General features: G+C 30.5%; 3 protein-coding genes across 8 annotated transcripts; 1 reads left to right on the forward strand and 2 right to left on the reverse strand.

Annotated features, from left to right (window-relative positions):
• Nucleotides 1–369: 369 nt before the first annotated feature.
• Nucleotides 370–4510, forward strand: LOC113872640 (pentatricopeptide repeat-containing protein At2g35130). 2 transcript variants are annotated; one of them, XM_027510345.1, is made up of 8 exons: nt 370–467; nt 629–813; nt 903–1135; nt 1657–1906; nt 2650–2795; nt 2891–3096; nt 3410–3534; nt 3803–4486. In XM_027510345.1, coding segments are annotated over exons 1-8 (1731 nt in total). In that variant the 5' UTR covers nt 370–465; the 3' UTR covers nt 4387–4486. The 2 variants fall into 2 exon arrangements, with proteins under 2 accessions (XP_027366146.1, XP_027366145.1); XM_027510344.1 differs by having other exon boundaries at nt 461–813; nt 3803–4510.
• Nucleotides 4511–8890: 4380 nt separating this feature from the next.
• On the reverse strand, nt 8891–17282 carry LOC113872263 (protein indeterminate-domain 5, chloroplastic-like). Of its 5 annotated transcripts, none has more exons than XR_003505861.1 (5): nt 14611–17282; nt 13858–14254; nt 10656–11885; nt 9991–10041; nt 8891–9300 (listed from the first exon to the last, which is right to left on the reverse strand). XR_003505861.1 is itself a non-coding variant. In XM_027509686.1 (4 exons), the coding sequence occupies exons 1-3, from the start codon at nt 14762–14764 to the stop codon at nt 10703–10705; spliced, it is 1734 nt and encodes a 577-aa protein (XP_027365487.1). In that variant the 5' UTR covers nt 14765–17282; the 3' UTR covers nt 8903–9300; nt 10656–10702. The 5 variants fall into 5 exon arrangements, 2 of the variants coding, with proteins under 2 accessions (XP_027365487.1, XP_027365488.1); XR_003505863.1 differs by having other exon boundaries at nt 8917–9300; nt 9991–10035; XR_003505862.1 differs by having other exon boundaries at nt 9023–9300; nt 9991–10056.
• A 7524-nt stretch (nt 17283–24806) lies between these two features.
• Nucleotides 24807–26336, reverse strand: LOC113873499 (soyasapogenol B glucuronide galactosyltransferase-like). The gene has a single exon (XM_027511639.1). It carries the CDS (start codon nt 26334–26336, stop codon nt 24807–24809), a length of 1530 nt encoding a protein of 509 aa, XP_027367440.1.
• Between the last annotated feature and the right edge of the window lie 703 nt (nt 26337–27039).

The following is a 27039-nucleotide window of genomic DNA, read 5'->3' on the forward strand; positions in this document are numbered from 1 at the left end:
TTTAATTTTAAGAAGTATTTATCGTTTCATTATCCATTGTTAAAAAAAACTTCCGAACTTGAATGATTGCACTTTTAAATTGTATCATCATCGTCACTCTTCAAACATAGCATTAATATTGAGAGGTGTGAATTTCTGAAAAGCTAAAAATTACATTAAACTTAAAGGAAAATAATTAATCACATGAATTATTTTTAAGTTACTAGTGTATGAATCTGTAAAAAAAATAACAAAAAACATTACCAATCGTTTTGGCGAACATGGTACCTTGTTTTCTACTTGGCTTGGCCCTTACTGAACTCTTTCTGAGATATTTTGATGGATATTTCATATTTGCTCCTTAGTCCATTTGTTCTTATCATTTGTTCCATGTCATATCAGAAGCAAAAAAACAAACCAATTTTCTGGCCTTAAAAAAATCCGTTCTTTCATTATCCAGATTCAAACCTTCTCCTACGTGCCTTCATGTAAGCTTCATTCCATTTATTTCCCTTCATTTCAATTTTGTGTTCCATTCTTTCTTACCCATGTTTGGACATAGCCCGTTGCATTGACATCAATCCAATAGGATGTTAAGAATGGTCATATTGAAGTGGCACTCAAACTTAACTAATTAACTTATCTGCAGGTTTTATTCTATATGCTCAGTAAGGCACATACTCATAGAACCAAGAGCTTGCATGAATGAATCTGAATGGAAAGCAAATGATTCCAGTAGAGTTGCCTTGGAGAAGTTCAAAAGAGACAGTGTTTATATTGACAAAAATGGAAAATTAAGGAACTTTAATCACAAGAAAGTGTCAAGGAAAAGATGTAATTAATACACAAGTTTGTCACTTTTCATTGAAACATGTGTTGGAATGTGTGTCATGTTTGAAAAGTGTTTATGTTTCTTTAACCAGGTGGTTCTCTGAGAGGACGAGGATGGAAATACGGTTCTGGTTTTGTTGATGGGATTTTCCCTGTGTTGAGTCCCATTGCAGAGAAGATTCTGGAGTATGTTGAAAAGGGTGTGGATGCTGAGAGCATTTGGGCTTCACTGGACAAGCTACCTGCCTCTCTTGATGCATGGGATGATATTTTCACTGTGGCTGTTCAACTTCGGATGAGGAAACACTGGGATTCAATCATTTCGGTGAGAAACTCATGCTGCTTCAGACCTTCAAAATTTAATTTATTTTTCGTTTTTGTATGAATATTGACTTTTCAGGATTATTCAATGGAACACTTAATGATATCTCTGGACATATTTAATAATGTACTTTTCTGTTTGTAACAGATTTATCTTACCTGGTACAGTTTTTATCAAGTCAAATTATTTTTTGTTTGTAAAGTTTTACCACTGAGTGCATATTTGGATTCCAAGTTTGAATGACCATGGATTTATGTTTACTTCAACCTTACTAGTAATAACTTCTGCGTGTTTTTAGACTGTTCAACATGTTTCCAAAAACACAATGAATCAATCATCCAGTCATGGTTCATGTGTCAGTCTGCATCTATTTCATACGAGCTGGGAAGCGATAATGATAATAATATCATTATGTACATGTGAATCATTGGGCAGTGCACTTATTTTTTTTCTTTTCTGTTTGGCGTTTGGCTAGTGGATTTATATTGTTGGACATAACAAAAAAAAGGTAAAAATCTGTACAGATATGTAGATGGATACTGCTAAGGAGCTCATTCAAACCAGATGTCATATGCTATAATTTACTTATAGATGCTTTTGGGCAAAAGCTTCTGCACAAGGAGGCAGAATCCACATATCTTCAGCTTCTTGAGGCTCGATGTGTTCCTACTGAAGATACTTATGCCCTTCTTATAAAGGCCTACTGCATGTCTGGCCTGCTAGAGAAAGCTGAAGCTGTCTTTGCCGAAATGCGAAATTATGGCCTTCCTTCAAGTATGTTCCTGAATCAACTTGTTCACCCATATATGCTGAAAGAGAAATATAATCAAGCATTTGGAACTTGACACGATGTTAGTTCTCAAAACTATCAAAAGTATACCAACTACAGAAATGTCTTTTATTGGTTGGAATTCTTTATAATAAATAAACCTTTATAGTGGTAGTATCAAATCCACCATCAGATCTGTAACATTTACATATCTGTGTTTTTGGGTCAGTCTACTGTATGTTCAGAACACTCTGTTGCTGTGTCTTCTTTAGATGTGATCATTTAAGTTGCTTTCTAGATATTTAGTACTTTACACTCATGTTAACCTTCAGAAATATTTGAGTGAAATGGAGCTTGTTATTCTCTTAAATGATATAATTTTCCAACTCTGATTTTAAGGACCTGAGTGATGTAGGTAATCTTAGTATTCAGAAGTCTAAGGAGCCCTGCCAATTTACACTAGTACAGATCCTAATAGAAGGGTTACATAAAATAAGAAGAGGAAAAGATGCTGCATTTTTTATTTAGTTGGGAGAAGGTTACCAGGAGTCTAGGACAGTGAAAAAAGGTTTTCTTGCCAACTTTTCTGTTCAATGACTTGTCAACATCCAATTTTAGATAAGTATATTGAATGCAAAGTGAGTTTATTCCAAACTTTTAGTAAAAAAACTTATATATGCATCCATATATGATAACTGGAAATTTGATTCTTTAAAATAGCTAACCATTTATCAGAATGAAAATCCAGATGCAGTTGTATACAATGCTTATATAAATGGATTAATGAAAGGAGGAAATCCTGAAAAAGCAGAAGAGATTTTCCAAAGGATGAAGAGGGATGGCTGCAACCCTTCTACTGAAACTTATACCTTGTTGATTAATTTATATGGAAAGGTGAGCTTACTTTACTAAGTTTTTTTTTTTTTTTAACATTTTCTTGATAGTGCAGTTATAACAATGTTTTTCAAGTGTGAAATTCATATATGCAGGCTGGTAAATCCTTTCTGGCTTTGAAATTGTTCAACGAAATGATGAGCCATAAGTGCAAACCCAATATTTGCACATACACTGCACTGGTGAATGCATTTGCGAGAGAGGGACATTGCGAGAAAGCAGAGGAAATATTCGAGCAGATGCAAGAAGCAGGGCTCGAACCGGACGTGTATGCTTATAATGCCCTCATGGAAGCTTACAGGTGGTTACATAAATTCCTTCTTGCATAGAGATTCTCGTTGAGCATGTTGATATTGCAGGGTTTAGTTGCTCACATTTCATTGGAAATCTTTTAACGAAGGAGAAAATTATTGATATATTCACCCAAACTTTAATCTAACTTTATTATGCACCCAATGAAACCCAAAAGCCTACTAATTCTTGTTCTATTGTCCTAAAGAAAAACTAAGTGGCATGAACAAATTAAATACTTAACTCATTTCAAGAGATATTTGTATCTAACAGTGGAATTTTTATATCTAGACTAAAGATCAAGATTTTTCTTCCCCCAACAGTCGTGCAGGTTATCCTTATGGGGCAGCAGAAATTTTTTCACTAATGCAGCACATGGGATGTGAACCAGATAGAGCCTCATATAATATCTTAGTCGATGCATATGGGAAAGCAGGTTTTCAAGATGGTAATTACCTTCCCTTGAAAATTATCATTTTGTTTTGTTTCTTCAAATGATCTATATGAATTCTTTCCAAGAATTCGCATCATATGTATGCATTTTGCAAATAACATTACTTCAAATACACCCCCCCCCCCAAAAAAAAATAATATCTGTTTTCAACATATTAAAAGGTGAATTCTCTTAGAAGTAATGATCATGAGAGTTTCTTAAGCTTTTCTAAATATCAAGCTATGTCTTAATCTTCTTTCACGTCCTTTTTAATGAAATGCAGATGCTGAAGCTGTTTTTGAAGATATGAAAAGAGTGGGAATAACACCAACAATGAAGTCCCACATGGTACTTTTGTCTGCCTATTCCAAAATGGGAAGTGTGAGTAAATGTGAAGACATTCTTAACCAAATGTGTAAATCTGGTTTGAAACTAGACACTTATGTCCTCAATAGCATGCTGAACTTGTATGGACGATTAGGACAATTTGGAAAGATGGAAGAAGTTCTGACAGTGATGGAAAAAGGATCATATGTAACTGATATTAGCACATATAATATATTGATAAATAGGTATGGACAAGCAGGATTTATTGACAAAATGGAAGACTTGTTTCAGTTGCTGCCTTGCAAAGGTTTAAAACCTGATGTGGTGACTTGGACTTCTCGTATTGGAGCCTACTCTAAAAAAAAGCTTTACATAAGGTGCTTGGAAATATTTGAAGAAATGATTGATGCTGGTTGTTACCCAGATGGAGGTACAGCCAAGGTACTTCTTGCAGCATGCTCCAATGAAGATCAAACTGAGCAGGTTACTACTGTGATTAGAACAATGCACAAGGATATGAAGACTGTTCTGCCTGTTTAAGTAGTTTAAACTTCCATATGGCAGTAATAAAAGATAAATTTTGTTTACATTGAGAGTATTTTTCTCTCAAATATAAACTTTAATTATTTTAAATTTAACTTACTAAAGTTCCTTTGTTTTTTCTCAAATCTCACTATTCATACTTTTGAATTAATTTTATTTCTAGATTAAAAAAAAGATATTATTGAAAAAAAGTTTGTATTCAATATTTTATTGAATACAAAAAGTTTGTATTCACTTTTGTTTAAGATTTCGACCAATATTATTGAACAAAAAGTTTGTATTCAATTAAATTATATACAAAAGCAATTAGTGAAATATTAGTCTAATTTAAGAGAGTTTGTGAATAAGTCTTTATATAATATATATATATATATATATATATATATAATAAATAAAATTTTGTTCATAAATTAAAATCAATTTATTCCTTTAAATTTTAAAAGCGTATAAATTAATTTTAATTTATGAAGAAAGTTTTATTTATATTATTAAATTTTTAAAATTCTTATAAATGTTTAAAAATTATTTATTTAAATTTAATTATTGTAACATTTTCATTTCTAAATTTAACTAATGACAACTCTAGTGATACAAATTAAGTTATTTAATATTAAAAAAATATTTTCACTTACTAAAAACAAAGCATAGACAACTTATTTCTAATTGTTGTCTTCGATGTAACATTATTACTTAAAGAAAATAACAAAATGTTGTACAATTTTTTTTTAAGTCCTTTTTGTTTTTCAACCTTTTTCCAAGTGTGACTAGTATAAGTATTCAAGAAAGCTAGGCAATAGAGGAATAGTCTCAAGTCCAGTTTATGAGAAGAATGGAGACTTGTTGAGCCACATGACTTAAAAAAACTAGTCCTTTTCGATTTGGACAACGCTCAAAAGATGGACCCAATAACAATGACCCAACACCAAGAACCTCCCCATGGCTATACCATTCACATTGACTCACCCAAAAGAAAATTACTGAAAATTGACCCCAAATAAAACCCCAATTTGGACTCAAAAATTTTACCAGAAAATCAATGAGTTTGAATATACTCTTATCTACTCAACTCACAATCAATTAAGCATACAGTGACTCAAAACATAACCCTTTTGGTTCTGGGTAACATTCAAAAGATGGCTCAACACCAAAAACCTCCACATGGCTATCCCATTCACATTGACTGACCCCCCCCCCCCCAAAAAAAAAAAAATTCTGAGAATTGACCCAAAAATAAAGTTGACTGAAAAAACTCCAATTGGGGCCAGAAAATCAATGAACTGGAATTAGTATCTAGTTTTCTCAATTTACAATCAATTAAACATAGAGCGAACAAGCTCCACCAATAAAAAAAACCAGTAAAACTTTGATTTATAGCTCACATAGAAATAAAAGGAAATGGCTTAAAAGATTTAGGAAAGGAAGAGGATTATCCTCCTCTTATGAAATGTTTAAAATTGAAAGAGAGGGTAATAAAAGATTTAATATATAAATGATATTATTATTTATTTATATTTAAAAAAATATAAAAAAAATATTTTTCTCTTTCTAAAAATTTATATTTTTAAATTTTTCATTTTTATTTCTTTTTTATTTTATTCTAAAAATTAACATTTAAAAAACTATTTTATTGTTATTCTAACTTTAAACTATACTAAATATTTAATTTAAAAATTAGATTTATAAATAATAAACTCCACTGCATAAATCAATCAATGAAACTTTCTAAAATAGATAAACTCTAAAAACACTTTCATGAAAATTAAACTAAGCAATAAAGTACTTTGTATTTTTTTTCTTCTGCATTTGGTTGTCACGCAATCCCCTCTATAGCTTGCCCATTAGCAATGCTTTAACCAACCTTAGGTCTAATAGAAGCAAGCCTAATGGCCAACCCAACAGCAACAAAAAAAGCTGCAGAAATCATTGAATTGTGATAAATTCCTCACACTTCAAATAAATTTTAATTAATAATATAATTAATTAATAAATTATGACTTAATTATTCAATCACTGATATTTATCCCAATGAAATAATTAAAAATTCTAAATAATAATAATTATTATTATTATTGAACTATCTAAATTAAGTTAGTTTAATATATATTTTTTATTCTTACTTACATAATTTTTTTAAAAGTTTAAGAGAGTTTTAAGAGATTTAGAAAAGTCTCTTAACATTTTTCTTTATATTTAATTAATTTTCTAATAATAGTAAATAATTATTAATCCTTCTTTTTTTTTCTATATAAAGCCTAAAAATAATAAAGATAGTCTGAAATTCAATCTTTTATTTTTTAAGTTCAAAAAAAAAATATGGCAAAAGGAAAATCAACATTGAGATAATTTATCTCCCATTGGTTTTTATATATGTTGTGAGCTTCTGTATTTCACTCACTGTTTTGTACGCGAGAGTTGAATATAATTTTTCTCTTAACTTTATATTATGTATGTACTGTCTAATGTGGAATTTTGAAGTACAAAGTAATATAATAATTATTATTTATTCACTCAATGTAGAACAACTAGGGAGTTTAATTTAGGTAATTTTTAAAGAAAAATTTTAAAATAATTAATTAAACACAAGTTGAGTTATACTGGATTTATAATTTTTAAGCCGGTTGCTAAAGTTAGTTTAGATATATTTATATTAGAACTGAATCTTTTCACATCATTGAAAGTTTAAAAGTTCTTACACTTAACTTGAAGATTTTATTTAATTTATATTTAATAAGTTATAATTTAATAGTTTAGTTACTATTAAATAAAAGATGAAAATTGAATATAAGAATTTTAAATTTATAATAACGTGAGAAGTTCATTTTCTATTTATATTTATATTCTTAAAATATTATTTTATGAATAAAAATAAAATAAATATAAAAAGGGAAAATTTTCATGTGGTGTAAATTTTACAGTGTTAAATACTTAAGAAATTTTAACAAAATATCGTTAAAAAATTAAAACTACTTTAATTTAAGTTAACTAAGTCCTTATAACTTCAAAACTTTTAATTAAATTTTAGAATTTTGAATTTTGGCAAGAAAATCCGGTGGTGTCCTCCTCTTGAATCGGATCAAAGAATACATTATTTACATTTAATTTTAAAACTACATATTTAATGTATACCGCATTTTCTAAAATTCAATAATCAGTATGATTTTAAAAGAATAATTCTAAGAAGCATGTGATATAAACGGGACCATCACAGTCTGAAGATGTCTATGCACATTTATGCACAAAAGGCCAAACTATATATGAACAAAGTCATTACTGGCAGTCAAGTTTAAATAACAGATACATTGTTAAAAAAATATATATATTTAAACCATGAAAATCATGAAGTAGTTTGTTTATAATCCAAATGAACTTCTAGAAATGTAAAGAATTTCAGAATAAATATAGGAGCTAATTATAATATTTGTGTATTACACGAATTTATTTTAATTTAAAAAAAGTAATTTTATTATACAAAATATGTTAAAAAAAATATTTATATATATATATATATATATTATAAATTAAAAATAAAACTTTATAAATTTACTGGAAAAATTAAGAAAAAAAAACTAACATTTAATAATTATAATAAAATTTAAAAAATTATCATAATTATGTCTTATATGTAGTATTTTAATATAGGAGGGATATGATATTTTTTATTAAATATTTTTAATATTAATTTAAAATAAGGTTACATCTAATGGTTCGGAGACAATATAACAAGGGTATTAATTATCCTAAAGTATAGATAGATTACTATAATCAGGACTTAAGCATTTTCAATTAAAAGACAACAAAAGTTAACACAAAATTATGTTAAAAAAAAACCTTAATTAACCCAAGGACAAATATTTGCATTTATAAAATGAGTAAGTAGATATAACAATAATGTGAATACTTTACAAGCGATTGAGAAGATAACTAAAAATTTCCAAAAGGGTACACAACAAGTAGGTGGAATAATTTCCCCAAACATGATAAAATGATTAATCAATTAATTAAAGAAGTGTAACGTGAAGGACTTCTGCAGGGTCTCTGTATTCAATAAATGGAACCCAATAATATATTAGATGTTGAAAAAATTAATTAAATTGCGGTCAATCAAGAACAATGATTGTGGTCTTATGCTCAAACTGGGCAAGTTTTCACTCCAAAATTGTTAACAAGATGTACCAAAATTAGTTTTAGATAAAGTTAACTCCGCAGAATTAATGAATTTATCTATTTTTATTATGTGATTTTTCTCAACTTTTTTTTTATTATTTGGCTTAAACTATAAATATCATTCACTGTATATAATAATTACTGAGTAATAATTTAAAATATAAAATACAGTTGTATTTATTAAAATTTGAAATTAGAAAATAATAATTTTATAAGTTAATCATGTATTTAAAGATAATAATTAAATAGTTATTACATAACTCTTTTTTAATATATTGTTTGATTTTTAAAATATATTTAATTAATATATACCACATTCAAGCCACGATTCAATAATCACTATGATTTAAAAAAATATTTCTAAGAAACATGTGATATAAACGGGACCATAATGGTCTGAAGATGTCCATGCACGTTTATGCACAAAAGGCCAAACTATGTATGAACAAAGTCATTACTGGCAGTCAAGTATAAATATAACAAATGCATTGTTCAAAAACAAAATCTATTTAAACCATGAAAATCATGATGCTAGCTAGTTTGTTTATAATCCGAATAAACTTGTAAAAAGGTAGAGAAGAAAAAGCAGAAAGTTGTAACGGAGTTGAAGATGCCTAATCTTGGAGCCTAATTTGCTTGCGCTATTAGTAAATTCCAGAAACTTTCACATGCTTCCCTAATCCTGCTCTCAGAAGCCTTAATTAGATGAGCTAGACTGTTAAGTTTCAACAGAACGGGTTGAAATACCTGAAAAAAAAAAAATACAATAAATGACTGTGATTCTTATTATTGCTGAAATCCAGAAAAGATAAATCTAAAAATTTGCTATTTAATTACTTAGCTAAAGTAGAACAACACCTAATTTGAGTTTGCCTATGCATAGGACTACAGATAGTTGAAATATATATTCTAACAACAAGGCAGTTTCAAAAAGTAGAATTAGACATACAATTCAAAAGTATTCATACAATATATTTCTGTAACCTTTTTTATGATATTGTTTTTCTGTTACCTCACTCTTTTATTTATAATATTCTCTCATGATCATGTATTTTGTATAATCTTATTATCTGCCAATAACTTCCCTAAAATTAATTAAAAGGTATTATTATTTTTTTTAAAAAGTGTAGAATACAGAAATCTGCCAACTATATACATTTTTTATTTTGAAAATAAAAAAATTATTGGAAATATCAAAATATATTTTTTGTAATTTTTAATATGATTTAACAAATTTTAAAAATAATTTATTTAAAAACACTGGTTAGAAAGACCTTTAAAAAACTTATAGAATAGGAATAATTTAACATGCATCCTCTCTTTATAATTATTAATGAAACCCAATATTAATATTTATTATCTAGTCAAATCTAGTTAGACTTTAAAGCAAATAAAACATCAAACAAAACACTACCAGTCAACTTAAATTGTCTTTACCTGTCTCGTAAATAAATCTTGCAACCATTTGCTACCATGCAGCAACTACACCTTTGTACAAAAATTCTTAAAATAAAATTAACAAGCAAAACAAATAAATCACAAAATATCATAATTTAATATTAATAAGTTATTTAGTCTTGCTATATTGCAACATTATATATACCATACTACACGTATAAAAGCTTTTGGATTCGTCCATATCAAACATTCTCTGTAAAGTTATAAAATAATGAAAAAGCATGTGCAGGCTTTTATGATAATTATTGTATATAAATTACATAGATGAGATTGGAATAAAATGTTGATAAGAGCAGGTATTTGTTCAGTCACCCTCGAGTTCACCAGTTTGACACTCGTGACTCTGCCAACCCAAAGTATATACAAAAATGAAAGAAAATGAAAAGGAGAAGACAATAGAAGAAACAAAGTACTGTAAGACGTCACTGTCAGCTCCATGCAAGACAACTTGTCAGAGCACACACTCCTTTTTTCAATAAAGTTTTCTTTTTTCTTTTTAAAAAAGGGTATAGCATCTTTTAAACTCACTCATGGACCAATAACAAAACATACACAAAAGCAACCCCTAATGATATATCAAGAAAATGCTTATTTAATCATCAAAGTAATCATTCCAAACAAGTCACTAATTTCATTGCACGTACCTTTGTACTTTCTTTGCATCAGATGGATGATTATGCCTTTCCCATCGTCACTGAAAATTCCCTCCACCACCTCCAAAAGATTGCCCTGATGCTGCTGCATTGTTTCTTTCTGCCTCCATAGAACTCAAGTTGAACCCACGTTGCTGATGTTGTTCTCTGTGTGAAACTGAAACTCCTCCACCACCACCACCACTCATGCTTCTCACTATCTGCCCAACACCAAGAAAATCGCGGGTGAGCCTATCAGAACCTCCAATGTTCATTGGATGCAATTTTGGGTCCCTGTTGTTATGATCATATGCTTCAAACCCAGTAACAGAAAACCCTCCAGAAGATCCACTTTCAAAAAGTGAAGAGTTCCCACTAACAGCAAAAGAGTTCATAAGATCTTGCAGGTTGCTATTACTACTATGCTCACTTCCTCCAAAAATGCCACCATAGTTTGCAGCAGCAACCAATGGCCTATGATCAGATTTTGATCCTCCGCTGCTAGAAGAACCGCTTCCAAAGCTTTTCAACAGTGAAGCAGTGCTGTTGCTTGAAGTTGCACCCATTTGTGCAGCTTTCTGAAGCAGTGCAGTTGCTGACATGTGAGAGATAGCACTGTTGTTGTTGTTGTTATTGTTGCTGCCACCTTGAAGAGAGGTGCTGAAGAGAGAAGGTGCACTTGAAGTTGTGAAGAAATTGGTCCCTTCATTGTTGCCTCCTGCATTGCCATTATTGGTGGCATTGTTGAAGTGTTCAGAGAAGGAGGTGTTGGTGGTGTTAGTGGTGTTGCTTGAAAGAAAGGGAAGGTTGAAGAGGGTGGAACCAGCTGATGGAGAATTGTTCACGCTGTTATTATGATGATGATTGTTGTTAAGATCAGATAATTGCATTAGTCCCTGGAAAGGTTTGTTTTGAACCAAACATTGTTGTTGTTCAGGGTGGTGATGGTAGTTTTGGTTCGGTTCGGGCATGAAGAAGGGTTGCTGTGAAGATCTGAATGGTGAACCGATAATGTGGTCAAATTGACCGGTTCGACCAGCACCACCACCGAGTCGCAATAGTTCATTTGGTTGGTTATTTTGGTCTTGCATGTTGGGACCCACCTGAGATAAGTTTAAAGCCATGTTGTTACTTCCATATAAGTTGTGGCCGCTAATGGCACCGCCCAGGTTCGGTGGTTGCCTTGCACTCTCTTGAGCCAGTGCATCGCAGAAGGCCCTATGGGTGATGAAGCTGTCTCGTCTGCAATGATCATGTTCCAAGTTAATGATATCATTTAGTTGAATACTATGTCCCATGTAATAACTAAATCCAATTTTCAATATTCATATTGTGTCTAGCTTTTGCCAATTCATGATGATTGAGTGAATTGAAATCAAACTATTTGAGAGGACTGTAATAAGAAAAATAATCCAGCTGAAAGGCAAGTGGTTTGTTTGGATATATATACTAGTTGAAACTCATCAGTTTAAGCATGTTAATTTGTTAGATTTATTTTTTTTTGGTGTTACTAAAAGAAAGTATTAAATTGTCTCAGCTGAATTGTCCAAGAAACGAAGATTCGTCAAGGATAATGCATAGAATCATATTAAGAATAGCTCACTTCAATAATAATTATAAAGCATATATCTATAAACATGCAGTAACTAATTATAATGTCAGTGAAATGCATAAAAATTGAAAACATAATTTTATAATTTTATTAAGAACATAAAATTATTTTTAAGAAAATATATTTAATAATTATAACAAAATTTAATTTGTTCAATATTCTGTATTAAAACTTTTCAACGTTAATTTTAAATGAAAAAAAAAAGTTACATCAAATAGTTAACTACAGAGAAAATATAACAAGGGTATTAATTATCCTAACGTATAAATAGATTACTAAAACCAAGACTTTGCCTTTCCAACTAAAAGACAACAAAAATCCTAACTACAAAATTACGTAAAAAAAACTTAATTAATGCAAGGACAAATATTTGCGTGTATTTATGAAACCAGTAATTAGATAAAATAATAATGTGATAACTTTAAAGGCGATTGAGAAGATAACTAAAAATTTCTAAAAGGGTACACAACAAGTAGGTGGAATAATTTTCTCAAACTTGATATATAAAAAAAAAAAAGTTTAATCAATTAATTAATTAAAGAAGTGCGATGTGAAGGACATTCGGCAAGGTCTGGGTGTTCAATAAATGAAACCGAAGAATATATTGAATGTTGAGAAAATTAAATTGAGGTCAATCAAGAACAATGATTGTGGAATTGTGCTCAAACCCAACTGAGTTTGACTCCAAAACTATAAAAATTGTCAACAAGATGTGCCCACATTGAATTTAATCATTAACATTTAATGGGTACATCAGATCTCTGATCTGAGCACAGCATGACCACTTGTTCCACCACCAAATTCATTTAACTTCAAATCATGTGGAAGAAAAAGAAAATAGTACATAAGAAATAGTAGTATATATATAGAGAGAGAGGGAAGAGTTGATTACTTGATTAGGCCCTAACGTTATCATGAAAAGGAGAACCTGCAAGAACACAGTACTGAACACGTCTAGCCAACCCGGAAGAAAACAAAGCTGGTAACAACATATCACAACACCACACACATACTCTCTCTCTTATTCATGCCATAGCAACACGTGAATAGGAGAAAAAAGAGAGAGAGAAATGGGCGAAAAAACAGCAGTTTTTCCTAAGAAAAATGGGAAAGGAAGAGAGAGAGGGTGTTGTTCCTCCGTGTGTTTGTTCTGAGATCCCTACCTCCAAGGCAGTGTCCAGAGATGATTCACGTGGGGGGATGTTTCCTTCCATTTCACTTGGTTGGCCACCGTACCAATAGAAAGGAAAGATGACAAAGGAAACCATACACTAGAGAAGAAACCAAGGAGTGGACAGAAACTTAATCAATCAAATAATGCAAGGAAACCAAACTCAATGGATAAAGAAAAGCATATCCAACCCCTTTACCTCACTATAGACATTGTTTTCAAGAAGAATCTAAGATGAGCCTTAAGCCAACCCCAAACATGCCAAAACCATACCAAACACTGTTCCTCCTTCAGCATGTTTATGGCCATTTATAGCCGTGTTAGACTAAAGTTGTATATTAAACAAAACCACATGCTTAGTAAAACAACTGTTTGGAAAAAAGGTAACAATAACAAATAAGTCAATTGAATTGCACGTTAGTATGTTATACCTGGAGAAGAGGGTGCCACAGTCACATCTATATTCTCTGGTGCCGCAAGTCTTAGAATGGGCTTTCCAATCTGATTGAACAGCATACTTCTTTGAGCACTTGTCACACTTCCACTTCTTCTCACCATGTTTGCGAGAGTAGTGCTTCTTGATCCCTGTGAGGTCACCTAAAGCCCTTGAAGGGTCATGGTGGACGCATGTGGGCTCAGGACACAGATAAACCTTTTTCTTTGGCTCTTTTGTAGTCTTCTGCTTAAGCTTCCAAGGCAGGTTGTGTCCTCTTCTGTGTAGCTGTAGGTTTTGCTCCCTTTGGAACCCTTTGTTGCACACCTCACATATAAACCTGTTTGTTGCCATTAGGGTCTTGGGAGATAGTGCTATCACCTCCGCATCTGGATCTGTTACCGTGGAAAAATGCCAAACAACAAATTATTAGAAAATTAATTCACACAATCAAGCAAAAAATAATAATAATTAAAAGACATGCAATCAAATTGAGAAAGCTTCAAGACAAAGATTTACAAAGACAAATTCATTTAATTTCAATCCGTTTTACACTTCTTTTTAAATTAGGGTTCCCTCAGCCGGAATTCATTTATGTGTGTGTATATATATAAAAATGGGTAGCTTCCCCAGATTAAAAAAATTGTAGAATGAAATAGATAAAATCTATGAAGTAGAAAAAAATTGTTTAATTGATATGGGAAACGATTTAGAGGTTAGATCTTTCCGATAAGATTTTTAAGATACTTGCTTGGTGTTCCAGGTTGGTTTCTCTTTTTCTTCGGGGGTGGGGGTGCAGCTGGAGTTGCAGATGATGTTGGTGTCAAGGAATGCTGTTGCTTCATCTGGTTCTGATCCTCTTCTCTAAATCCAAAGAGCGATGCTGAGGAAGATGATGCCGCCATCTCTTATAGAAAGTCCTATTTATAACAATTAACCTTCTTCTGCTTCACCTGGGAGTGTTCTTTTCTCTCCTTTAACCTTAAACCTTAATCAGAATTCTGGAAAACCCACATGCAATTTGAGTCCTCCTCAATTCATATCCCCAATCCCAGAAAAAGCAATAGAATTGTCGCAGATTGATAGCAAAAGAAAAATCTAGAGGGGGAAGAGAAGGCTAGAATAGACAGAAGAAGAAATAGTAAATCAATCCCTCCATGGACACTGCTTGATGTGGTTTTCCTCCTGAGGTTGGGTTGTTTTAAATGAGAAAATTGAGCTAGCAATAACACTGAGTTTCTTCACTGATTTGGTGTCATGCATATACACCAACACATATACACACAGCATTTTGCTCCTTTCTTCTTTTTTTTTTTCCTTTTTCTTTATTATTCTCTGCCTTTTTTCCCTCTTCAAAAGTTTTTCCAGATTTTGCTCACATCTCTCTTGTCATAAATGAAATTTTTACAATATGGAAAATTAATGAGAGAGAGAAGGTAAGGCCTACGGGTCGGTGGACCCAATCCTTAGCCACATAACGACATAGGATGTGTGAAAGCAGCATGAAACAGCTACACCACTCTCTCTCTCTCTCTCTTTCTATCTCTTATTTCGTATCTTCTTACTCACTTCCAGACAAACTTTCACTCATCACCCAACCCCACTGGACCTCACAGAAAATTCAAAAAGGAAAAAAAAAGGACAATGGAACAATGAAACCGTAAACCAACACTGGGAAATCAGTAAGCATTGGTAAAAGAAATGGAAGGAACTAATTTATTAAACTAAGCAAAAGAAAATACTAAACAAGTAAATGGTAAGGAAGGAATAATAATAATAATAAGGCTGTTTCGTTTTTCTTGTTTTTATATTATTTTTTTTCTTTTGCTTTGTAAAGTGGAAAAACAAAACACCTGATGGTTGATTGGGTGAGGGGTAAATGGCACTGTGTGTCTGAAATTCAGCGGAGGCAGTGTACTGTACTGTTACCGTTTAGGGTCACTGACATGGAAAGGGCAAAAAAGGATTCTGAAACTCTATTTGCTGTGTTTGGCTGACTTGGGTTGGGGTCCTTTCTGTTCTCTTGTTGCATGCAATGCAATGCCTTGCTGGTCCTTCCTAAAAGTCACATCAGAAGAGGGTCACAAGCAAGGCTAATTTGGTCTTTTTCATTCAAAAGTTGGGAAAATCACAATCAGAACACCCAAGAAAAGACCTAATCCAACCACTATGGATAAACAAATCACAAGGAATTTTTTAGAATCAGGGTGCTCATGCTAAGGTCACGCCTGTCTCTTGTTTTCATGAGACAGCTGAATTCTACACCGTGGATCCTTTGGAAAAAGTAAATCACTGTCAACTGGATTTTTATTCTCAGATATTACCATGGAATAGAATAAAGTGAAATGTGTGCTTTTCGGGAATTATGAGGTCTTTTGACAGGGATAGTTAATAATATTATTATCAACTTTCTTGTAATTATTTTTGTCGAGACAGTTTTTATTCCATTTCTTCTCGTTATTGTCTTTTCTTTAAGTCTTATTTTATTTGCCCAAAAAAAGTTCCAATACACAGCCAATAGTTGCAAAGGATGTTGTCAATCTTTCAAAGAATGACAGCGTAGCCATAAATAACTATGAATTTTTTGACATTGATGTTAATAAGAGATAAAAGTCTCATTTTTTGTGTCACACACGGGTCAAGTTTATATAAGGGGTTACTATAATTTTAAGCATGCCCTCTAACTACCTTTGGTAGCTCTATCTTCTAAACCCATCACATAGTAGCAGCAGAATTGAGTCTATTTATTACTCCTGTTGTTGTTAAAACGGCTTAACCCATCACAATTTTTTAAAATATATATATACATAACACTACATGTGCTTTGAAATAATACACAACATCAGAGACCAAATGGAAACACAGCCAATTTTACAATCTAACAAATTAATAAATTATATAGTACTAAAGTTACTTAAACTTCGGTTTCTTAATCTGATCCCTTTCCTTAATACACACAGCTAAGCATGGGATCGTAAAATTCGCTTCCAACGTATACTTTTTATTATTATTATTGTTGTTTTATTTCTTGTATAGTCAAAATATGACAAGCATATAAACTGGCCAACAAAGCTCTAGTTTAGACACCCACTTTCCAGACTTGGTGAAAATTACAGTGTTGCTTCCGTGGCTAATAATCTTAACATCAATCAAGCTGTATTTTATTTTAATTTGTTTTAAGTTGATCAATGAGAAGGGACCCCAAAACAAATAAAATTAAATAAATTTTATGCAATGAAGTCCCAATCATCGTTTTCTTTGTTGGTTTCTATTCTGTTGCCATTCATTTAGACAAAGATCCAAAGTACAAGAAACCAAATGGAAAATCTTAAAGAATTATGGTGTATATATAAAAGGATAAGAGCCTGCATCCATAACTGTACTGCTTCTTTTTTTAGTCTTAAAGTCCCTAAAATATTCAAGCATGGGGAATACAAAAACAGTCAAACAAAATAACTAATGCTAGCTTTTAAAACAAAACTGTCCAGCTTTTTAACATATCTTTTATTTTAAAAATATATTCATATTCAAATGACAAACGTTTCTACTCCTAGGTCAGCAGCAATTTATAAAAAGTAAAAATAGAAAGAGTTACAAGAACAATGAATGAAAAAGGAAAACAATAATGTTATTAACCTCAAGTGCAAACACATTACACACATTTATAGTTAATTGACACGACTATGCAATTATATGAACAAAACCCGTATTTTTCAATCAAAAGCATTTGGAGACAAGGACTATGGGGAGACTCTTTTAGACTTTTAGTGACAACTCATATAGTTCATGCTGCTACACGAAGACGATGGTCTCCTTCAGAAGAAGGACACGCATGCACGCTCCAATGTGATTTTCAATGGCGGCGGCATTCTCTTCTTACAAAAACTAGCCTTGTCTTTTCTCATAGTTTCTCCATTGTCCTCTTACCAACTACAATCCAAACTCATTCTCACATACACAGCTATGTATTGAAAAGGGTCAAATGCTGTTTTGTCATTCTTGGTGAAAACGTTATAGGAGCTAAAAATGGAGCATTAATAGGAGAATACTTTCTTCTTTTTATTTTCTTTGGTCCATATGGGAGAATAATTTCGGACTTCCTTGTCAAGAATAGATGACCCAATATTGGGCTTATAGAGTCAATGGGCTTGTCGGTAGAAGAAACCCATCTTTAAAAAAAAAATTATGAAGGTGTAAATGAATAGTATGAATAAAGTAGAAACTCGTGAATTTAAGTAAAAACAGTTGGTTGAACATATGTTAACATATGAAATTATTTTTCGCCCGACCAAATCCAACTACATGATTCGAATGATGTGATTAAGCGATAGTTTATTAATGTTCTTCCATTGAAAATGCTATAGCCGACAAGCATATCTGCATAGATACTTTTTTATAATCAATAAAATCCCATTCATTTGAGACTCCGTTGCCAAAAGTACAAATTAAATGAAGTCCAACTTAATTCGTAGACAGTTAGCTGAGTCGTTTAAACATGTTAATCTTGTTTTATAACATTTTTTTAAAGAAAATAAAGTTTACTGTGATACTGTTTACAATTTTAAAAAAAATAGTCTTTCCTTTACTACCTTTAAACCAATGTAAGTAATTTAATAAAATCATCAAATCTTTTTTTACAATGTAAAATTATTAAAATGATAATATAAATTTATTCGTATTGTCTTATTTAATAAATAAATAAATTTATAATCAAATTAAAATTTAAATTAATTATCTTAGTTTATAAGATGATAAATGGTTTTAAATAAGGTAATTAATGATATTTTTATTCATTGTTTTATATTTATTAACTAAATATTAATATAGTTGACTTAACTTCAACATCAAAAGTTAAATTAAAATTTATCAACGGAAGATTATGGAAATTAGAATAAAATTCAATTTATCTTACAACAATTCTTATTTTTATATGAATTTTTTTATCAAATATATTTTCATTAAATAGTTTATCAATAAACTATAAAAAAGCACGTAGATTTATTTCTTATCCGCTCTTAATCTAAGTTTCTCTTAAGCAGATTGTAAGATTTTAACTATCTAGCCAATTCGGATGAGATCCAACCAATTTTACAACTACGTCTATGAAAAAGCGATAAATCAAAACCATAACACTATATTTTAAGAGAATATAAAGTCTAAATGGAGTTGGTGGAAATTAAATGCAACTCTTACATTGAATAAAACATTTAAAATATACTAACATTTCCCACCTACTATCACGCTTCCAAAGTTAACCCATCAAAGTTATTTTTAAAGTTGAACTCGGATATTTTAAAGAAAAATGACTAGTACACTCGATTTTTAAGCGTTAAATGGGTTTAAAAAAAGAGAGAGAGAGATAAAAAGAAAAAACAATAAAAAATAAATATAAAAGAAACTAAGGGTATGTTTAATATTTCTTTTAAAAACTATTTTCAGTTTTTTTAAAAAAAATTGTAAAATAAACATGCTTTAAGTATTTTTAAAAAGACAATCATAATACGGATAGAGATTGGCTTTGTGGTATAGATGTTGAGCAAACATGTAATGTTTTTAGGAAAACAATGAAAAGACAAGTCGAAGGCTTGAAAGGATTTCAATTTTTTTAATAAGAAAGTTGACATTCTATTTTCAAATTATTTAAGAAACAAAATCAATCGGATGGTCTGTAATTAATGATGATGAATAAGTTTTGATTTGGCACGGTAAAAAATGTCTAACCATATTTGAAGATTGAAATTAAATATATTATTTTGGTTCATTGTAAATTAAATAATTAAAATATATTATAAAATTAATTTTTTATATTAATTACTATGAAAATTTACCGATTCATGTTGATATGTTAATTCATGACTAAACAATAAATATAGTATTCAATGTTAATAGAATAATTTAACCATTTTACTTCTATATAGGTATGTTATATATATATATATATATATATATATATATATATATATAATTAAAGAACCTGTTTTTTTTTATAAATATTTAATTTAATTATGAATAAAATGTATGAAAATGGTAACAAAATTAATAAAATTAAATAATTTTAAAATATAACTTACTTTAAAATAATAATTTAATATAAAATATAAAATAAATTTATATTAAATTTTAATCATTAATATATATTATTACCATAAATTTAAGAGATGAGACCCTTGAAAATTAATTTTAAATTAATTTTTTTAAATTATAAACATAACAATAAGTATTCAGAAAGAATAAAAAGATGTTAAATAGTAAACGCAATCTTTAAAATTTAAAACAAAACTAATAAATATGTAGAGATAAAATTAATTACAGCAATAAAACGTATTTACACATCATTTATAATATAAATGTTAATTTTAAGAGTTGGAACCTTATTAATGAGTTTTTTTAACAAGCATTTTTTTAAAAATAATGTGTGTTTTAGTAATAACTAAATTAAAATTATATTTGGTAAATTTTTTATTAAAGATTGATGTCATAAATTTATTTAAAATTTTATTAACATAAATTAAAAATAATTTATTTTGTTAAATTAGATAATTATTAAAATAAAATTAAAAGAAAACGAGAATGTAATATTTTTTATTTATGTTTTTTCACAAACATCTTAATTAGTAATTAAATTTTATCAAGAATATAATTTTTTATGTGAGAACTAGGATTTACGTATGCATATAATTTGTAATAAAAGTTAATCACTAATAAATAATGTATATAAAAATTATTAAACATGATGTTACTAATATTATTTCTCTTGTTAGAAGAATCATACTGAAATATTTAATTAAAAAGTATAATAAATTGTTTAAAAAAAAATTATTGTAGTTGTTATTTTGCTTAATAATTACTATAAATGTTGAATTTTATTCATTTAACACATTAGTTAACACTTATTTTCACTTTAAATGTACATATTAAACATTAAAATAAATTTATCTACAAAATTATTAGTTATTTTGTCATTTTTATAATTTATTTTAAAAACTTTTAATTTAAAATTAAAATATTATTAAGCAAAATAACTATTATCTGTCTTATAAAAATATTTTGATGTTTGTTCGTGTTATGTGTTAAAATAAAATAAAAAATAAGTTTTTAAAATTTTTTGTAGAATATATTTGAAGGTAACATAAATTATGAAACCAATGTAAATTAGAAGATTTCAATAGTAGCCTTATAATTTAGACGGTGTAGGAACCGTCTAGTTATTAACCATAATGTCTTTTTATTTTTTTATTTTTAATTTAGTCCCTACAAATTACATATTTATTTTTACAAAATAATCATTTGTCTAGCCAGTTTTCTTTTAAATCCTATAGTTCTAACAAACAAAACATGCTCAAGTGGCTTCAACATAACTTTTATTCTCATAAATAGAAGTGCTCTGAAAAAACACAGAAAGAATTAAAGGGTTCAATGAAGGGAATTTCTTTAACGAAGAACAAGTGTGTGAAGATTTCGCATAACTGCTAACATCGAAGACATTCATGAAATCAAATTCTTGTTCGAGTACTGGTGATTTTTGTTCGGGCTTTTTTCTCAATTTATATAAGGATTATATTACAAAAATTATTAAGAAAAGTACTAAATGCAAAGTTTCATGATTAAAGATTTAAAAGTTAATTTGAAATTAATAACATATTAACTCAAATATGCAGTAGCCACGTTGCAGAGGATACCAAAACCCTCCAATTTTCAAGGGTTGCTGAGTAATGCCCTGCAAATTAACAGGCAACTTTTGCAATCTAAACTTTTGCTGTGATTGCTTATTTTCGTGCTTCATTGCAACGGCCTTTTTCTTGTCATCTCTGCAGTTTCCTAAATTCATGTTTATTGACCTTCCTAAAGTCATGTTTATACCAGTGACTTTGCAGATATTTTGTATTTAATGTGTAACACATGTAGGGCTTCTTATGTTGCTTTAAGGAATTGCGTTGTTTGCAATATCGTGACAAGTCTTAGCAATGGCTATTGTTTTGTCAATGGTGTTTGATTTTACCAATCGAGGCAACCCTTATTGGCAGAGGCAGTGCCTGGTGTAAATCATGAGAGGCCTTCCCTCCTGCCCACCAAGTTTTTAAGGACTCTACATTAAAAAATATATATTCCCCAAGCCATCATTTTCCAGTGTGTCCAGCTCTTCCACTGCTAATAATCAGTAATGAGATGGATACGTAGTGATGTCATACTTTTTAGAATCATCGAGAGTATACAAGAAATGACTTATGGTTTTAGTCTATTACATGGTTTTTTCCATTTCAGATAACATTATTTAGATTCTTCTAGATTTTTATTTTTTTATTTTCTGTGTTTGCATTTTGAATTCATTTTAACATAGCAATCTTGTGCAGGAATATTCTTATGAAAGAAGCACAAGAGGTGCAATTACAGCAAAGGTCAATTGAAGAAGGTTTTCCTTTTATTTAATATTACTGTGACTATCTTTATCTTATAATTCTACTCCGTCTAGTTTAATATAGAAACATGTATTGACTTATTTTCTTTGATGTCTAATTTGATAGAAAAATGTTAAATTGCAATTACATTATTCTTTATTTTACTGTAAAAAATGAAGTTTAAATCTCTAATCAGACGACAGATTCATTCTAGAAATCATAACTTTTTAATGAAAAGAATACAGAAAGAATGAATTTCAGTTCAAATAAATCCCACCTTGTTCTCCCGTGTTAGAAGGTACTAATATTTTGGGCTATTTTCGCATAACCTTGTCCAAGAATTGTCAAAGCTCCAGTATTTTTGAAGTCGTGTTCAAAGACTATATTCCTTGTTTGTACATTCCTTACCTTCGAACTCCTGTTGTAAAACCCTTGTTTCTAAGCCATCAAATTACTATGGTGTCAAGTGATCTAGTTTACTTTGCCCGTTTCAGCTGATGATTTTGAGAAACATGCACAAGTCAATTGAGTTACTTAAATTGATTATTCATAGTAAATATAATTATTTGATTAAACGAAGTCATGTCATTATTTATTGTATTAGATATTTTAAAGTTGACTGATGTGACTTAATGCCACATTCCTTGCATGGTTAAATATTTTATGCAAAATCAAATCATGAGATGGATTTTTCCGGATAGAATTTGTTAAAGCAGTCTCATGGTCTTTGTCACCTCTCTACCTCTCTTTTTCTTGTAACAAGGAAGGAAGTAAACTAGTTAAGCTAGTCGCATTCTTAGCTATTACTTAACAGTCTTTATTTTATTTCACTTGCAGTTATATAAGACATTCAGGGGCTGCGTTGCAAAAATTAAGATGAAATAAATTCAGTTTTAATAAAAATAAATCTAGTTTTGTAAAATAAAATTTAAATCATGTCTGAATAAAAAATAAAGTAAATTAAATATTTTATTTTTTTAATCTAAATTTTTTAATCCAGTTTAACTTGAATTATAAATTAAACTTCTATATCCAGATTTTTCGTCCACCGCTAATTTTCGTGCTTCATTGCAACGGCCTTTTTCCTATCATCTCTGCAGTTTCCTAAATTCATGTTTATTGATTGACCTTCGATTTTTTGGCTGGTTGCAACTTTGATCCGTGACTTTTCTTCGTTTTGGTGCTCACAATTTTACACCTTTTCTTTCTTAAAATTCGTTTTTCTATTACGGGTAACTCTCACGAGCTGTCTTACACCCCTCTTTCTTATTATTATTATTTAAATAAAAGAATAATAATGATAAGAGATATCATATTCTTACAATATATATACATATATACAGTGATTCATATAACAAGTGAGATAGAGAGACAGAGAAAAGTGTGATAAAATAAATAATGTAATTAAGAAAGATATAAAGAAAGGAGTATTCATAAATTATTATACAATTTGTCAGTCTCGCTGATAACATGTCAGCTTATTTTTCTTCCGAAAAATCAAATTCCGCTACAGTTAAAAAAATTTAATCAACATAATAATATGTTTGATATTTTATTTAATAATGCAAAAAAAATTATTTAAATTAAATTTGAAACATATTGAAAATGTAAACAAAAAAAAGTTAAAAATGTTTGAAGGTGTGCATTATAAAAAATATATATAATAGTTAAATTAAAAAATGATCCTTCTATCAAGATTATAAATTTATTTGAATGAAGAATGTTTTATAATTTTTTTTAAAAAATGGAACCGTGTTTGTTAGGTCGCTCCTTCATTGCGGGACTGTCCCTGTTTTTCTTCCCTTCCTCTGTCTAGACTAGACTATGCTATCGTTCGGCACCATTCCGAAGAGGGCCAGACCTTCCTTCAATCCCATTCCAACCCCCAACCATTCTCTGTCTCTAGATGAATAAAGAATAATACACCATTCTAGATCGAAGTTAGATCATCAAGACTATCACGCGTTCATAACTAAGTTTATTTTTCCACCGGTGTGCGTGTCAAGGAAATTGAAAGGTCAAATAATAGAAGTGAATCGAGTTTATAAACACTAAATTAATTCCAAAACAAAGGTTTAAAATCATGTAAAAATAATGGATACAATACAACACAACAAAAAAGTTACATTCAATAGGGTAAAAATATGTAATGATAAATATTCAAACACAAATACAAACAAAACTGTTGCTTTATTTGAGTATCAGAGGCAAAGGCGCTTGTTTTTTACTTTGACATGCATTTTGACTGGCGAGTATATATTATAATATTAAATTGTTGCAACCATAAAGAAAACAACCTTAGCTGTTTAGGTTTCACAGTGTTGTGTATTGATTTTTTACACGATTTATTGCCCATTCAACTGCAAGGACCAAGCTGTAGGATTTTTCTGAATCCCCGAACATGGTGTTCATAATACAGCTGGAACTAATTTAGATTATTAGCTATGCTATAATTACTATAGATGTTTATTGAAGGCAAACCCCTGTTCATCGCTTAATATCATATTAATGCATATTAACTCATTACCTGAGATCACTCACTAACTCTCCACTAAGCCTCTGCCTCCACTTTGCGGTTGTCCTTTTGAAGTTTGATTGATTTTAGCTCTTCAATTAGATCTTTCAAATTGTTGTAAGAAGACCCACCAACTTCAATGGCTTTCTTTGCAGCAACACTGAGGGCTTTCACTCGCTTCTTCATTTCCAGAGACTCTTCCCCACTATCCATCAATAAAGCAATCGCTTTTACCATGTCTTCCCTTTTCACTATCTCGTCTCCAAAATCACTCCAATGCTTCCATTTTTTTATTCCAACTGGCACTCCGATTTTGAGCACATCCACCAGTAACTTCTCATTGAAAAACTGTTCCGCAAAAAGAGGCCAAGTTACCATTGGCAAGCCTGCATCAACACTTTCAATAACGGTGTTCATTCCACAGTGAGTCACCACAGCTCCAGTTGCAGGATGCTCTAGTATGAGAAGTTGTGGTGCCCAACCCCATATTAGATAACCCCTGTTGCTTGCCTGCACCCTCTTCTCAAATTCCTCAAGAAAACCCCTAACCCCTTCATCTTCATCTTCATCAATTTTCTTAACCACCCAGATGAAATCATGGCCAGAATCTTCAAGGGCATGAGCTATTTCAACAAGCTGTGCAGAAGAGAACTTGTTCATGCTCCCAAAACACATGTAGACTACAGAGTCCTCTTTCTTAGAATCAAGCCACGTAAGCAACCCTTCTTTTCCTTTTTCTTCTTGTCCTTCTTTGTTGGCATGTCCTCTACCGGCTTTATCCGCATCATCTTGGTTCACCCATGACGAAATTGGTCCCACGTTCCAACTCTTGGTTCCCATGGTTGCCTTGTAATGATCCTCGTAAGCTCCCTCAAGCGCATAAAAGCTTTTGAACACTGATCCATAGCTCCTTTTCTCTGATTCTTTCACTTTCTTCATAAGATCAGAAAACTCATGATTTTCTACTTTAAACCGTTCAGGTATCTGCCAACGTGTCATCTCCAACTTGTGAGGCAACCCAGGAAGCAAAAAACTCTCATCATCCGAATCGACCTTGGTGTGAGGTGCAAACCGTTCAAGAGAGTCCATTGCACAGTGTGCAAAGTAAGTCCCACCAACATAGATCAGCCTTGGAATTCCCAATTCAGCAGCAGTATCAACACTCCAAGGGTAGAACATGTCAGTGACTATGAAATCAGGTTTCATCTCACGGAAAAGTTGTTGAAATTGCCCTTCAAGAATGTACACTCCCTCCATGATTTTGGAAGCCATGTCTTTAGGAGTGTCAGCGTTTACGATCTCCATGCCTTCTGGCAAACCAGCAACTTGTGGGAACTTAACAACATGGGTCCTAATGGATCGACCACGGCTAGAGTCACGGTCGATTGAGCTTTGAAAAACGGCGGCATTTGCTGGTGTGGTGATGATGGTAACATCCACACCGTGCATGGCGAAGATCCTGCCTATGTCTACAACGGGAACGAGATGACTTATTGATATAAAGGGAAGGAAAATAGCCCTTAGCGTATCACCTTGACCTTCAACGTTAACACCAAAGGACTCCATGATAACTAATGTGTAACGGTGGAGAATGATTCTTTGTTGATGAATGATGATGTGTATATATACTTAGGTTTCTGTCTAACCTGGGAGAGAGAAAGATAAAATGATTATCATACATTTTCTCTTACGTACACCATCTTCTCTTTGTTTATTTTTATTTTTGTCTTTCTTTTTTTCGTGACAATATTTATTACATAAAAAATAGGTTTACTTAGCTTTTTATCTATTCATTCGTTTTTTTAGTGACGACTTTTGTGGAAAGCTTATCTTTACAAAATATTTTTTTTATTTAGTCGTTTTAAATGCCTGTTTAGATAGAAATTTCTTAATGTTTATACGGATCAAATAAAAAGCTCATAATATTTAAATAAATTAAGTAAACGGTTAAAAAATAAAGAGCGAAAAAAATGTAAGAATAAAATATAATAATTGATAGAGAATATATAACTTGGTGGGTGGATACTTTAGAATATCCTGAATTTTTAATTTGAATCCACTAATTCCAAACAATTATTGAACGGTGCGGTGCATTGGACAACGGTGGTCATATTTGGAGGACTGCCCATGTTTTAACGTTTATTTTTGTTTATATTTTTATCATATCATTTAAAATTTCAATTTTTTTAATTCTTTCTTATTTTCACTTATTTTATGTCTTTTCATTAGGTGCGCAAAAATATTACTCGTATTTAGATGTTTATGCATC

The sequence above is a fragment of the Abrus precatorius genome, unplaced genomic scaffold, assembly GCF_003935025.1.
Source record: "Abrus precatorius isolate BTA unplaced genomic scaffold, Abrus_2018 Scaffold7, whole genome shotgun sequence".
NCBI lineage: Eukaryota > Viridiplantae > Streptophyta > Magnoliopsida > Fabales > Fabaceae > Abrus > Abrus precatorius.

What these genes read in the sequence shown, in the direction of transcription:
- LOC113872640 (XM_027510345.1), top strand. An exon ending in ACTGGGATTCAATCATTTCG is followed by an intron (nt 1,136 to 1,656) that starts GTGAGAAACTCA and finishes AAATCTGTACAG; the next exon opens with ATATGTAGATGGATACTGCT. An exon ending in AAATTATGGCCTTCCTTCAA is followed by an intron (nt 1,907 to 2,649) that starts GTATGTTCCTGA and finishes ATGAAAATCCAG; the next exon opens with ATGCAGTTGTATACAATGCT.
- LOC113872263 (XM_027509686.1), bottom strand. Translation starts at nt 14,764, where the DNA reads ATGGCGGCATCATCTTCCTCAGCATCGCTCTTTGGATTTAGAGAAGAG. An exon ending in AAACCAACCTGGAACACCAA is followed by an intron (nt 14,255 to 14,610) that starts GCAAGTATCTTA and finishes CCACGGTAACAG; the next exon opens with ATCCAGATGCGGAGGTGATA. An exon ending in TGTGGCACCCTCTTCTCCAG is followed by an intron (nt 11,886 to 13,857) that starts GTATAACATACT and finishes TGATCATTGCAG; the next exon opens with ACGAGACAGCTTCATCACCC.
- LOC113873499 (XM_027511639.1), bottom strand. Translation starts at nt 26,336, where the DNA reads ATGGAGTCCTTTGGTGTTAACGTTGAAGGTCAAGGTGATACGCTAAGG.